Source organism: Mya arenaria, chromosome 15, assembly GCF_026914265.1.
Source record: "Mya arenaria isolate MELC-2E11 chromosome 15, ASM2691426v1".
Taxonomy (NCBI): domain Eukaryota; kingdom Metazoa; phylum Mollusca; class Bivalvia; order Myida; family Myidae; genus Mya; species Mya arenaria.
In genome coordinates this window covers 45,933,889-45,946,522 of record NC_069136.1, presented here as the reverse complement: position 1 = coordinate 45,946,522, position 12,634 = coordinate 45,933,889, and the positions used below count along the sequence as shown (strand labels likewise).

At 32.2% G+C, this 12,634-nt stretch overlaps 1 protein-coding gene across 2 annotated transcripts; it reads right to left on the bottom strand.

Annotated features, from left to right (window-relative positions):
- Positions 1–4,038: 4,038 nt before the first annotated feature.
- LOC128218788 (heparan-sulfate 6-O-sulfotransferase 1-A-like) lies at positions 4,039–12,634 on the bottom strand. 2 transcript variants are annotated; one of them, XM_052926483.1, is made up of 4 exons: positions 12,584–12,634; positions 10,392–10,860; positions 8,268–8,405; positions 4,039–8,057 (listed from the first exon to the last, which is right to left on the bottom strand). In XM_052926483.1, exons 2-4 carry the CDS (start codon positions 10,847–10,849, stop codon positions 7,499–7,501), a joined length of 1,155 nt encoding a protein of 384 aa, XP_052782443.1. In that variant the 5' UTR covers positions 10,850–10,860; positions 12,584–12,634; the 3' UTR covers positions 4,039–7,498. The 2 variants fall into 2 exon arrangements, with proteins under 2 accessions (XP_052782443.1, XP_052782445.1); XM_052926485.1 differs by having other exon boundaries at positions 12,609–12,625.

Genomic DNA, 12,634 nt, shown 5'->3' with positions numbered 1-12,634 from the left:
CCAGTGATATAAGATTGCTGATAGAAGATCAGGAAACATTTTTACATATCTTGACTGTTTTGACAAAAAAATGTCTGAAAACCAGTGATATAAGATTGCTGATAGAAGATCGGATAACATTTTTACATATCTTTGTTTGAAAATTGATATTTATGGTTAGAAGCGTTACTAACGCTTTAAGAAAATGGAGTCTTTTGACAGTGTTTCAAACGACTGAGATCTGTTCTATTGTGAATCATTTTATATGATTGACTGAATTGAAAGCAATGATACCAAAATCAGTTAATCTGTGAGATTGCAGTTTTAAAGGTGCAGGTCCCTTAAGATCAGTTGGCAGAAGATTTCATCATATTTAATGAAGAATCATACATTCAATGATGCAATTCAACTTATTCATTTTGATTAGAATCATCATATTATGAACACCATGAGCTCTGATTTTTTTTATTTTTTATGACAAATGTATCATATCTGTAGAAAATGTCTGATACTATCATACAAATTATATCAAAACAAACAAAATATGGTTGTACAGAATTAATATTTATTTGAATATCTATAAAAAGAGTTGTTCATATAATAAAACATTATGATGCACATTTTAAATGAAAGTACAAGGACATAAAAAAATATTTAATTTATATGATTATTGAATAATAATATCTCTTATGATAATAATAATAGTTATAAGTGTTAAATACTAAGCACTTAACATATTATACATGTATGAATATCAATAATAATAGTCAAAAAACAACAGTTCAACCAACAAAAGAGATCCAACAAGTACTAGCAATGGGAATCCAACCAATATGACCTGACAACCTACAGTAGCCGTTCAATCATCACTTCATTGCGTTCAAATCAAGCTGAACTAGATATCCATCCGTTAAATACAGTCCAATCAACACTTGTGGTCAAACCAACACTTCTTGTCCATCCATTAAAAGTTGTTCAACCAAAACATGTAAATCAACTGAGTATAGCTATCCGATAAACAATAGCTGTATATCCAACAGTGATTCAAATAACACTAGTTGTCCATCACACATTCTGTCCAACAAGCAGTCCAAACAACACTGATGGTCCAACCAACACTTCCGGTCCAACCATTTATAATTGTTCAACCAACAAGTATGGCCCATCCAATATAGTGTCCAGTAAGCAATAGATGCCCAACCAACAATAGTGTTTCAACAGGCACTAGCTGTCCATCACGTTGCTACCAATCTAGCAGCCCAACCAATTGTAGTGATGTTCTTCATTGATAGTAATGATCTCAGAAGATAACATCCGCATATTTGAATCATATCTGTAAAGAAAGGAATGGAACATAAAAAGTATATTTTTTATAAAAAAGGTAAGTTCCTCTCAGACTTATTTATGGATGGGTTTTAAGACAATCTGGACCCCGATTTAATTCCAGGCCTGGGTGTATGCGACTATTTGGGTGGCCATCATAATATTTAAACATAACTAACTAGTAACAAATCATTCAGAAGACTACACATGTGACAGCATGACATAATTACTCTTTCTAAGTAAAATGTTTATTACATAGTAATAAAATACACCGAGCAGTATAAATATCATTGATGATGATTTATATATGTTCATTCATAAGACTATTACATACAGTACATGTAGTTATACCTGGTAATGTATAAAATTCTCATTATAGATTATGACAGTCAGATAGTAAAACAGACTAATATAGTATGTGTTAATTTTCAAAACAAATGTTTAAGAATAGATGATAATTATTTGTTGTTAATAATACTCCAATAAGAATAGTAACCGCAGTTTTTCTGAACCATCTACCCCACCCACCAGAACTAACTGTCCAGGTAAACAGTCAAGCGATTTATAACTCATGACATTCAAATAATATCACAATAATGTAATATAAACTCATTAAAATGACAAATCTAATAAAAATAAATAAATTATAACAAACCTGGAATGATAATAAGTCCGTATTAATCGCTGTTATTATACTTCGTTATAACCCGGAAATAAACCGGAAGTCACCATGCCGCAAAGGATTATGGTCTATTGGAAAGTCGAGAATTACATAAACTCAACTATTGCTCCAAACTGTGTACAGAAGCGCGCGAACAATACATATAAAAAGCACAGACAAAAAATTGTTACTGCAAACACTATAGTATATGATCAGGGCATTGCAGTGTGAATACAATTATAAACACTCACAAGCGAATTCAGTTGAAAAGCATTGAGTCAATATTTCAAAGAATTAAAAAGGAATATAGTATGCATAATAAAAATTGCATTTGGTCATAAAATATAGACTAATGGTCAAATACCGCCAGATAGTAGGACGTAGCAGTATAAGTAATAGAAAGAATCTGTAATTCGCATAACGTTTGTATTTTCTTCACAATATGGAACCGAGTTGAACAGTATTGCTTATACAATCCTGGTTGCATGAATATTTTCAATCACCAAGCATCTAAATTGCATCCGGAGAAAACCAATTTGGTACTAATTAGTTGCTCAACCGCGTCGATAATATGAATTGCAATATCAAAGGTGTTTGTATTCATGCTTTGCAGGCAATGTCTATTCTTCACTGGTAAGGGGTATTACGTCACCTTGAACATCAAAGACGAAGGTCAGACCGTATGGGTTTGCGGCCGAGCTCATTTTTGCAGCAATGAAAAATGGCCTGGGCCAAGTATGCTCTCCTTCACGCAGAGTCCTGGACTTGAATTGGGTTGTTTTATACCATCGTATGTGTAATAACACTCCCCAAGGTAAATATATATTGTCCCGCTGACGAAGATGTTGGTCTGGGTAAACTTGACGACCATGATGGACAGCACATAACTGCGGCGTAACAGTCCATTAAGCATTTCCAGGCAAGCTACTAAAACTAAGACATCAAGCGATGATTGCAAATCCAAGTTGAAGTCGGATGTCAGGGGTTTTAGTATATTCCATTTCTGGTGAGAGTCGAATAATATTTAAATATTGCTTCACTGAGATGAATTTTAGGCTTTTGGCTGGAAAAGCGTAGCGGCATATGGTTGAAGAAAATGGTGGAACAGGACAATATCCCATTTTATTGCAGAAGGATACATGATACGATTTCTTATGAGTATTGTAGCCGCGTTTTGTATTCTATGCATATCTGGTGTAAAAAGCGACATCCCTGTCAAACTCATGTTCAAGACCGGCTCCTGTAATAGTATAATTAACCGCAGGTAGACATATGCCTCAGAAGTCTATTGTTTTAATAAAGTCTACTGACACTATCACTTAAAATGCTGTACTGTCCGGCATAATAGAAAACATGAATATGGAAATTATAAATGGCTAAGAGCCAGAATACATGACACGAGAGAGGTCATTACTGTTGGGTGTTTGCATGAGCCGCTGTTGATTATAGCACACGCTGTCATATTGTCACAAACGTATTAAGTATTATGTCAAGAAAGTTAATAGGCAGTTTTACAATTGTTTGAGTACAGGGATGTTGAGTACAGTTGATATGTACATGTCTATACGGAATCGCCGTTATAGAATCAGTCAGCTACAGATTTGCACGGTTCAGTCGTATAGGCGTAGTTCCGTAAACATATTGCATGCATTATAACCACCACAAAACATCTTGTTTCAAGTCCCATGTGACTGGAGTTGTTCCATGGATTTTTTTACCAAAGCCGCAAATGAAAACGTCCCCTGTACACGCAAATTGCGTAACCCAGTTGAATTTTCCAACCATGCTGTAAATAGTTCGCTTTGAAGCTTTTTTACGATATAGTAATGTTGGTAAGGATAGCCAAACTCTTCTAACATTTGATTTGGAATGTTTCTTGTCATAATAATGGACTCTAAATTTACACCAAGAATCAGCATCTTTTTCGTGGAACATTAGTTTGCTGTAGTTTAGCTGATCTTATCATATACCGAAGACGAATGCATCACCCTTGGGGAAACTTTTAAGTCTTATAATAGCTTTAGTGTTTATGTGAGCTATTTATCAGTTAAAAATTAAAATAACACAATTAACAATCACCGTATAATGTTTATTTCACTTTAATTACATGTAGTTTGTAGAAACCTAGTAAAATAATTATCTTTAATATCAAAATATAATATTTCATAAAAAAATATTGTCATATACAATGTATTTTGTTCACATAAGAAGTATTTTGAAAGCACTTTTACATGTATATGCGTACGTTAATGTTAACAACGGCCGAAGAAGCCAGCATCAGTTTACATTGTTTATGTACACTATTGGTATTTACAGCATGGACCAAGTTCATTAATATCTAATGACATGTATTTGCTGATATAAGCAATAAACAATTTGCTGACATAACCAATAAACAGTTTGCTGTTATTACCAATGAACAATTTACTGATATTTAACAATAAACAATTTGCTGACATAACCAATAAACAATTTGCTGTTATTACCAATGAACAATTTGCTGATATAACCAATAAACAATTTGCTGATATTACCAATAAACAATTTGCTGATATTACCAATAAACAATTTGCTGATATCACCAATAACAATTTGCTGATATTACCAATAAACAATTTGCTGATATCACCAATAACAATTTGCTGATATTACCAATAAACAATTTGCTGATATTACCAATAACAATTAGCTGATATAACCAATCAACAATTTGCTGATTTTACCAATGAACAATTTGCTGATATTACCAATGAACAATTTGCTTACATAACCAATAAACAATTTGCTGACATTACCAATAAACAATTTGCTGATATTACGAATGAACAATTCGCTGATATTACCAATAACAATTTGCTGACATAACCAATAAACAATTTGCTGATATTACCAATAAACAATTTACTGATATTACAAATAAACAATTTGCTGACATAAGCAATAAACAATTTGCTGATATTACCAATAAACAATTTGCTGATATTACCAATAAACAATTTACTGATATTACCAATAAACAATTCGCTGATATTACCAATAAACAATTTGCTGCTATTACCAATAAACAGTTTGCTGATATTACCAATAAACAGTTTGCTGATATTACCAATAAACAGTTTGCTGATATTACCAATAAACAGTTTGCTGATATTACCAATAACAATTTGCTGATATTACCAATAAACAATTTGCTGATATTACCAATAAACAATTTGCTGATATTACCAATAAACAATTTACTGATATTACCAATAAACAATTTACTGATATTACCAATTAACAATTTGCTGATATTTACAATGAACAATTTGCTGATATTACCAATAACAATTTGCTGACATAACCAATAAACAATTTGCTGATATTACCAATAAACAATTTACTGATATTACAAATAAACAATTTGCTGACATAAGCAATAAACAATTTGCTGATATTACCAATAAACAATTTGCTGATATTACCAATAAACAATTTACTGATATTACCAATAAACAATTCGCTGATATTACCAATAAACAATTTGCTGCTATTACCAATAAACAGTTTGCTAATATTACCAATAAACAGTTTGCTGATATTACCAATAAACAATTTGCTGATATTACCAATAAACAGTTTGCTGATATTACCAATAACAATTTGCTGATATTACCAATAAACAATTTGCTGATATTACCAATAAACAATTTACTGATATTACCAATAAACAATTTACTGATATTACCAATAAACAATTTGCTGATATTTACAATGAACAATTTGCTGTTATTACCAATAAACAATTTGCTGATATTTACAATGAACAATTTGCTGTTATTACCAATAAACAGTTTGCTGTATTTACCAATAAACAATTTGCTGATAGAACCAATAAACAATTTGCTGATATTTCCAATAAACAATTTGCAGATATTACCAATAAACAATTTGCTGATATTACCAATAAACAATTTGCTGATATTACCATTGAACAATTTGCTGATATTACCAATGAACAATTTGCTGTTATTACCAATAAACAATTTGCTGATGTTACCAAGAAATAATTTGCTGATAGAACCAATAAACAATTTGCTGATATTTCCAATAAACAATTTGCTGATATTACCAATAACAATTTGCAGATATTACCAATAAACAATTTGCTGATATTACCAATGAACAATTTGCTGACATAACCAATAAACTGAAACTAAACTGAAACTGCTAATACGTAAGTTGTTCTCCATTATGTCATGACGTAAACTCCTTAATTTTCTCACATAGATGAAGAAAATAACAATGGTATACAGTGGTACATGTAAAACAACAATTCAAATTCAACATGTAAATATGTAGAACATTTAATTTACCAATATATTTTACTTGTTTATAGGGAATGCATAAATGAGAAATAATACAAATGGAATGTAATTTGAGAAAGTAAAATACATTAAATAGACAACCTCAAAATATAGTTGCATGATTGCATATTTATTATTCAATTTCATTTTACATTTTCACACAGGACCAGTGAAGCAACATATACCTGTAATCAAACGAGAAAACAATGTTTAAAATTGAATGTGTACATACAAAATTATAAACTATGATCCATGTGTGTTCAGTAATTGGAAAACAACACGAGATGTAAGAAAATACGACTAGATAATGATAGTTTTGAATTCTGCATCATTGTAACGTGTTGCAACTAGATGTATACCAGCAGAAAAAGTTACTGTGAAAACAAAGAAGCCATTGAACAACAGATAACTGACAAAAAAATTCACTTCATTTTTAACATATAAATGCACAAAAATATAAATAAACACTTTCTTTGTAACAACCTGTTACAGGATTGAAATAAAATTTTAATAGGTTTTGCTAGGCACAGTATGTAATAAGTTGCCATTTTCATTAACATTATAAGCATGCTTGACAGTACTTTGTTTATTGTAAGCGTGGTTGTAATTTGCGGAATATTTCCTCAAAAATCCGGAAAAGATATTTCAAAGATGTTTCATTTTTTACGTTTCAATTTTCTTAAGTTAAAAACTTCACAAAAGTATCAGCTTATTTTTCAGATTTGATTCAAATACATCAAATGGTTAACAGTAGTGTTTTTGAAGTATTTTCAGTGTGTTTATTCCAAAAATTTGAGAATGGAATCAGGGCCTTTCTGGTTGTGTAAAATACCTCATTTCGCGTAAAATTAGGAAGAAAATGAACAAGAATAGTTACACTAAGATAAAAAAAATGTGACAAAGTTGTTTCTTTCCTAGTATACCAGTTCTTCCATAACAAGACGGATTTGGGGTCGACCTTTTTTTAAACAGAAGATGTGAATTTAAAAAAAAAACATTGGCCAAAAAAGAAACACACTGATTTTCATCATTACAGTAAATGTTATAATAGGTGATTACTGCTAAGACAACCAAAGTATTTTAGACTTCAGACAAAATAATACTTCAATAATACTACGCAACTATTTTTATGTTGAAATCATACATACAAGCGTTGTGCAATTAGAAGAAAATGGTAAAAATGTGCCCACTAAATTGATTGACGCAACCTTTCCTTAAATAACTCACCAGCAAACAAATACAGCTGCATATCAAGTTCAATAAACTTCATTATATTAACAAACTCATCTTCAGAAATCATATCTTCCTCTTCATTATCGTTCAGAGATTCAAACCTCTTATTAAATTTCAATCCGAAAGTCTTTTCAAACAGATGCTGCGTCTCAGTCTGGCGCTCAGTCAAACCAAAAAACGGAAGAGTCTGTATGTTATCCATGGAACTTTTCAACCTTGACTCTGCCCTTTCCAACAGTGTGAATTGTGTCCTCCTTTTGTAACAATCACTCAGTGTGAGATCAGCAAGCATGCGGGTCTGTCGGTTTGTTGCCAGATTATCCCGACAGTTCATGAATTCGTTGAGCGTACATTCCTTCCAGTGTTCCTGGAAACATGGGTAGACATCAAATTTACCTACACTTTGCCCACCACATTTCAGTTTGGCTTCTTCCCAATGCTGACCAAGACGCTGGTGCTGCCATTCACTCAGATAGCGAGAAATCGGGTCACGGAGTAAGGCTATGTAAAAGTATCTGAAAAAGACAGATTAAAATCTTACAAGGATACTATGACTTGCACCATAGTTTATTGCATTCCTATTGTAATGTAGTTTTTTATTTATATACTAGTATATAACTAAAAGCATAATTTTATACATGTACCCCTTAGTGAATTATGATCAATAATAAGTCATTGCTTACGATTTCCTAATAAGCCATTCCATCAACACATGGTTTACCTACCTCCTGTGTCTCTTAATCCCCTCTAGCTTGTTCATCTCCTTGTCAACACACTCGTGCATCATCGTCCAATCTGCATGCAGCCCACACGGCCATCCAACCGTGAACCAGCTAAAAAGCCATATGTTGCCAGCTTTGTTCCTTAAATAAGTAATGTGTACAATGAATTTTGGATTTTCTCGGTGGATGGAATTAAAACATGACATGATGTTGACGGTAGTACATCCAGTTGTAACAAAAGTATTTGGTGCTAGTTAAAACGCCACACTTTAAGAACACTCTGTTTTGTGAATCAAATCTGTCGCTGCTTGGCAGCGTCACCATGACCGTTGACCCCAAAATCAATATTGGTTATTATCTTCTACTGGGTAACCATGCCCAATGTTCATACCAAGTTTGGAGACTGTACACCAAGTTCAAAAGTTATTTATCGGAAACAAAAGTACCTGTAAATTTTCTGTTAAATGCCACCATGGCCTTTTGACACAAAAATCAATAGCAGACATCTACTGACCATGACCAATGTGTAGTATACATGTACCAAGTTTAAAGACCGTAGAGCGAAATGCTTTAAATAGTGAAACCTATGCCAATTCATTTCAATGTTTTTATTTGTTTTATTTTAATAAACAATTGTACTGAGTATGTGTTCATTCATTCCAAGCATTAAAGCAATTGTGCACCAGATGATCAATTTGCAAGAAAAAAAAGAAAATTGTAGAAAACTGACATAAACTTGGTTTTAATGTGTACAGTGCATTGAAACTTACTAACTGAATTACCACATAGTTTGCATTTTATTTAGGTTTAGCAGTTATTTCGTATTTTTCCATTAAATAAGATTACTGGGTATGTCTACCTAGTAGAATTCATTCCTAATGCATGATTGGCTTGTCGATGTTATCACGTGATATTACCAAGTTAGGTATATAGCTTAAATAATCCAAGAGTAAGTCTTCGTAGCACAGTGGATACAACACTGGACTGCAATTTTGGCGACACGGGTTCGAACCCAGTCTCCGACACAATTTTTTTTACATTTTGGTACTTTTTTTACAATATGATATCAAAGCGTAACACATTATATGAAATAATTGTCCTGAGATTCGTTACATTAAAAAAAAATTTTGGTGCCAATCTGGTGTACAGTCCCTTTAAAAGAGCTACATTTGTTCTAGTTTAATCCTGTATTATTATGAGTATGCCAAATGTACATAAACTCAAATAATTGACCTCTAATTCAACTAAAGAGAGTTCCAATTAACTCAAATGATAGCATCAATTGAATTAGAGATCTCTTCAATTAAATTTACAATATCTCCAAATCAGATGAATTTAAGAGCCTTTCAATTGGAGCTACCTCCTAATCAATAAGAGACCTCTCTAATTCAACTGAATATATCTCCAAATAATGATTTTATATTGTGTTGTTTCAAATTTAGTAGAATTGATGCTCTCAACAATGGAATTAAAGAACTCATTAATTGGATAAGAGCTTTTTTCAAATCATTTCTAGTTAGTTATGGATTTGTCAGAATTGGATTTATCTACAAATCAATCGCTGCCCTCATTAATTGAATAAGAGCTCTCTTCAGGTAATTTGAAAAGCTCTCTTATTCAATTTGTGAGAGCAACAATGGAATTGTTACTTAGTAGCAATAATACTATAATGATATCAACAAATAATTAGAGACCTCTTCAAGTCAATTATAGGTCTTCATGTGATTTGAAGAGCTATCTTAATACTTGAGTTTATCTTATTATCTTTTGCATTTACCACAACAACATACTCTCATGTTAAATTGACATGAATCAGCATATGAGTTTCACAAAAATGATAAGTTAGTTATATTCTTCAATCTGTATATTTGAAAAACTATAGGTAGTCGTATCATTCAGAGCTGGTAGAACAATTTTTGTTTATAGTTATATACTTATAATGTATATTTTAAGGCTCATTATATAAAAATATCATCTCTAACTGTTTCTGCCTTCTCTGGTTAGAAAATAAGTCAATATAATTAATCTCTTAAAGATATTTTAGAACCTTTTTTAATTATAGCAATCCTATATATTTTCCGGTGATTATTGGAATCCCTGAAATAGCATGTTAGTCAAAACACTTACTTGCAGTGACAAGGGTTCATAACGACATGTTTTGTACAGTGACAGTCAAAGCCTTTGTCCAGATCATTGATAAGATGACCATTAAACACCGTCCCTCCAACTTTCTGTATGTGCAGATATACGATCACATCCTCGTTGATGTTAAAATCCTTCAATGCAATAGCTTTAAATTTCCCTCTGTTGTCATCAACATACTTTGAAGGTCTGAAGTATTTCTTGAAAGCATCTTGTGATTTTGGATGAAGAAACTCTTGGTCAGTTACTAACCTAAACAGTGTGTCATTTTTAAGTATTTGCTCATGCCAGTAGGAGAGTTTATGTCGGACTTTATACTTTGGCTTTACCAGCTGGTGTTTTCTTGATTTGCCAGGTATGACAATATACAAGAGACAAATAACGGCAATAGCCGCTATGAAAAGCTGCAGGGTTTTCTTTGGATCCCACTTAATGACATTCATTTTCTCTGTACCTGAAAAAAAATACTAGGATTAAATACACATTTACCCAGATGTAAAATTTTTCAACTTGTCCATTTTACTAAATTAAAATCATGAATGCTCAATACTTCTAAGTTCACAATGTATCAATTCAATATTGAAATGAAAACAGTGATGTTGAGGGACACAGGTATTATTGCCAATCCTCTTTGGCATCTTCACCACACCAATTAAATGGTACTCACACGCAGACTTTTAAAATTGGACAACACTTTAGTTCTTTGGTTTAGATATAATCTACATATACTTTATTTGTGAATACATCTAAGGCCTATAAAATACATTTGGTTTGGGTTATTAGACCTTACCTAAGAAATAGATGCTGACCATACCATTTTCATAATCATTTTTTTAGAAGTGCTTGTTTTAAAACCTTTAAAACTTTATACAGAAGATTACTTTAACACTATCAGGGCTTTTTCACCTTCTTTGCTAGGGGCCGAAATTAGGCTACTTCACAATTGGGAAAAATGGCATTTTTTCCCAATTTCCAGATATTTTTTTCACAAAACCCAAATATTTTTCCCAAAAAGGAAGCTCTTACTTCAAAAAATTACAATAAAAATTTATTCTGTTTGAGCAAATTATTCTTTTTTATCTTTTAAGTTGACATAAGAAGAATGCTGTATAATTTAAACGTTATTCGAGGACCAATTACTCCAAAGAATTATATTGTTATAAATTTCCCATTTTGAGACGTAAACGCATTTAAATTTCCCAATTTGCAGAATTTCATGCGTTTAAATTTCCCAAAGTGAAAAGGCTAGGCCTCTTCACAATTTTTGGTGAAAAAGCCCTGACTATTCTCCAATGATTCCAAGAACGTTTTTACATTAAGCCTAATAAAAATAAAATAAAAAAAAGCCTCCCTACCCTACTTATTTTCGAAAAAGATGTAACCCTAACCAAACCATTTTTTTGGCCTAAGAGAAATACCACTTTGAAAAAAGACATTTAAATTTGCTAATGATATTTATGTGAAATTAAAATTGATGCATATAATATATATATTTTTTCGCCTAGTGTTAAATGGTAGAGAGTTGTAGCATAACAGGGATACATAACAAATGTCAAAATAATAATAAAGTATCCATGATCGCTCATTATAGTAGCTAAATGCCCCCGCATTTCAGGGATCCTAGGTAAGGCCCATCCCCCACTATTTTGGGCGCGAAGACAAAAACCCGGCACTGCGGGGCCACCAGGAAGGTAAAAACACGGTCCATTTCACCCGGTATACCCATGGACCGTGGGGGGGGGGGGGGGTACAATTGACTGGTGCATTACATTCAAAACGTAACTTAGTGCCCGGTCAAGGGGGAGTGATTGACAGCAAAAGTAGATTTACTGCAACAAAAAAAACATTCGGTTTTGAATTTGAATTTGAGTGTTATAAATTAAGTTCACAATATTATGAATGATTTCTAAGAAATTTTTTCACAAATCCGACATTAAGGGATTAGAAGAATCGCGTTTTGAACGTCTATTATTTTAGCCTAGGTCCAAGCTACATGTATGTGACGGACAGTGGACACCTGTGGTTCTTACATTCGTACATTTTGATAAAAAATAAAGGAAATTTATACGACATGACCGCACAAGAAACCTTTTTTTCAATCAAATGCATATTTATTTATGTATTTATTTCGATGACACAATGAAATCAACAGTTTATTACTAATTTTTTTAATTTACCTGAGCGGCTTGCTTAGATCTTTACCTGTACACCGTTGTGTAGCAGACAAC

Coding starts and splice junctions, on each gene's coding strand:
- LOC128218788 (XM_052926483.1), bottom strand. CDS start 10,849: ATGAATGTCATTAAGTGGGATCCAAAGAAAACCCTGCAGCTTTTCATA. Junction 8,406..10,391: donor ATGAACCCTTGTCACTGCAA/GTAAGTGTTTTG, acceptor TACTTATTTAAG/GAACAAAGCTGGCAACATAT. Junction 8,058..8,267: donor GGGATTAAGAGACACAGGAG/GTAGGTAAACCA, acceptor TGTCTTTTTCAG/ATACTTTTACATAGCCTTAC.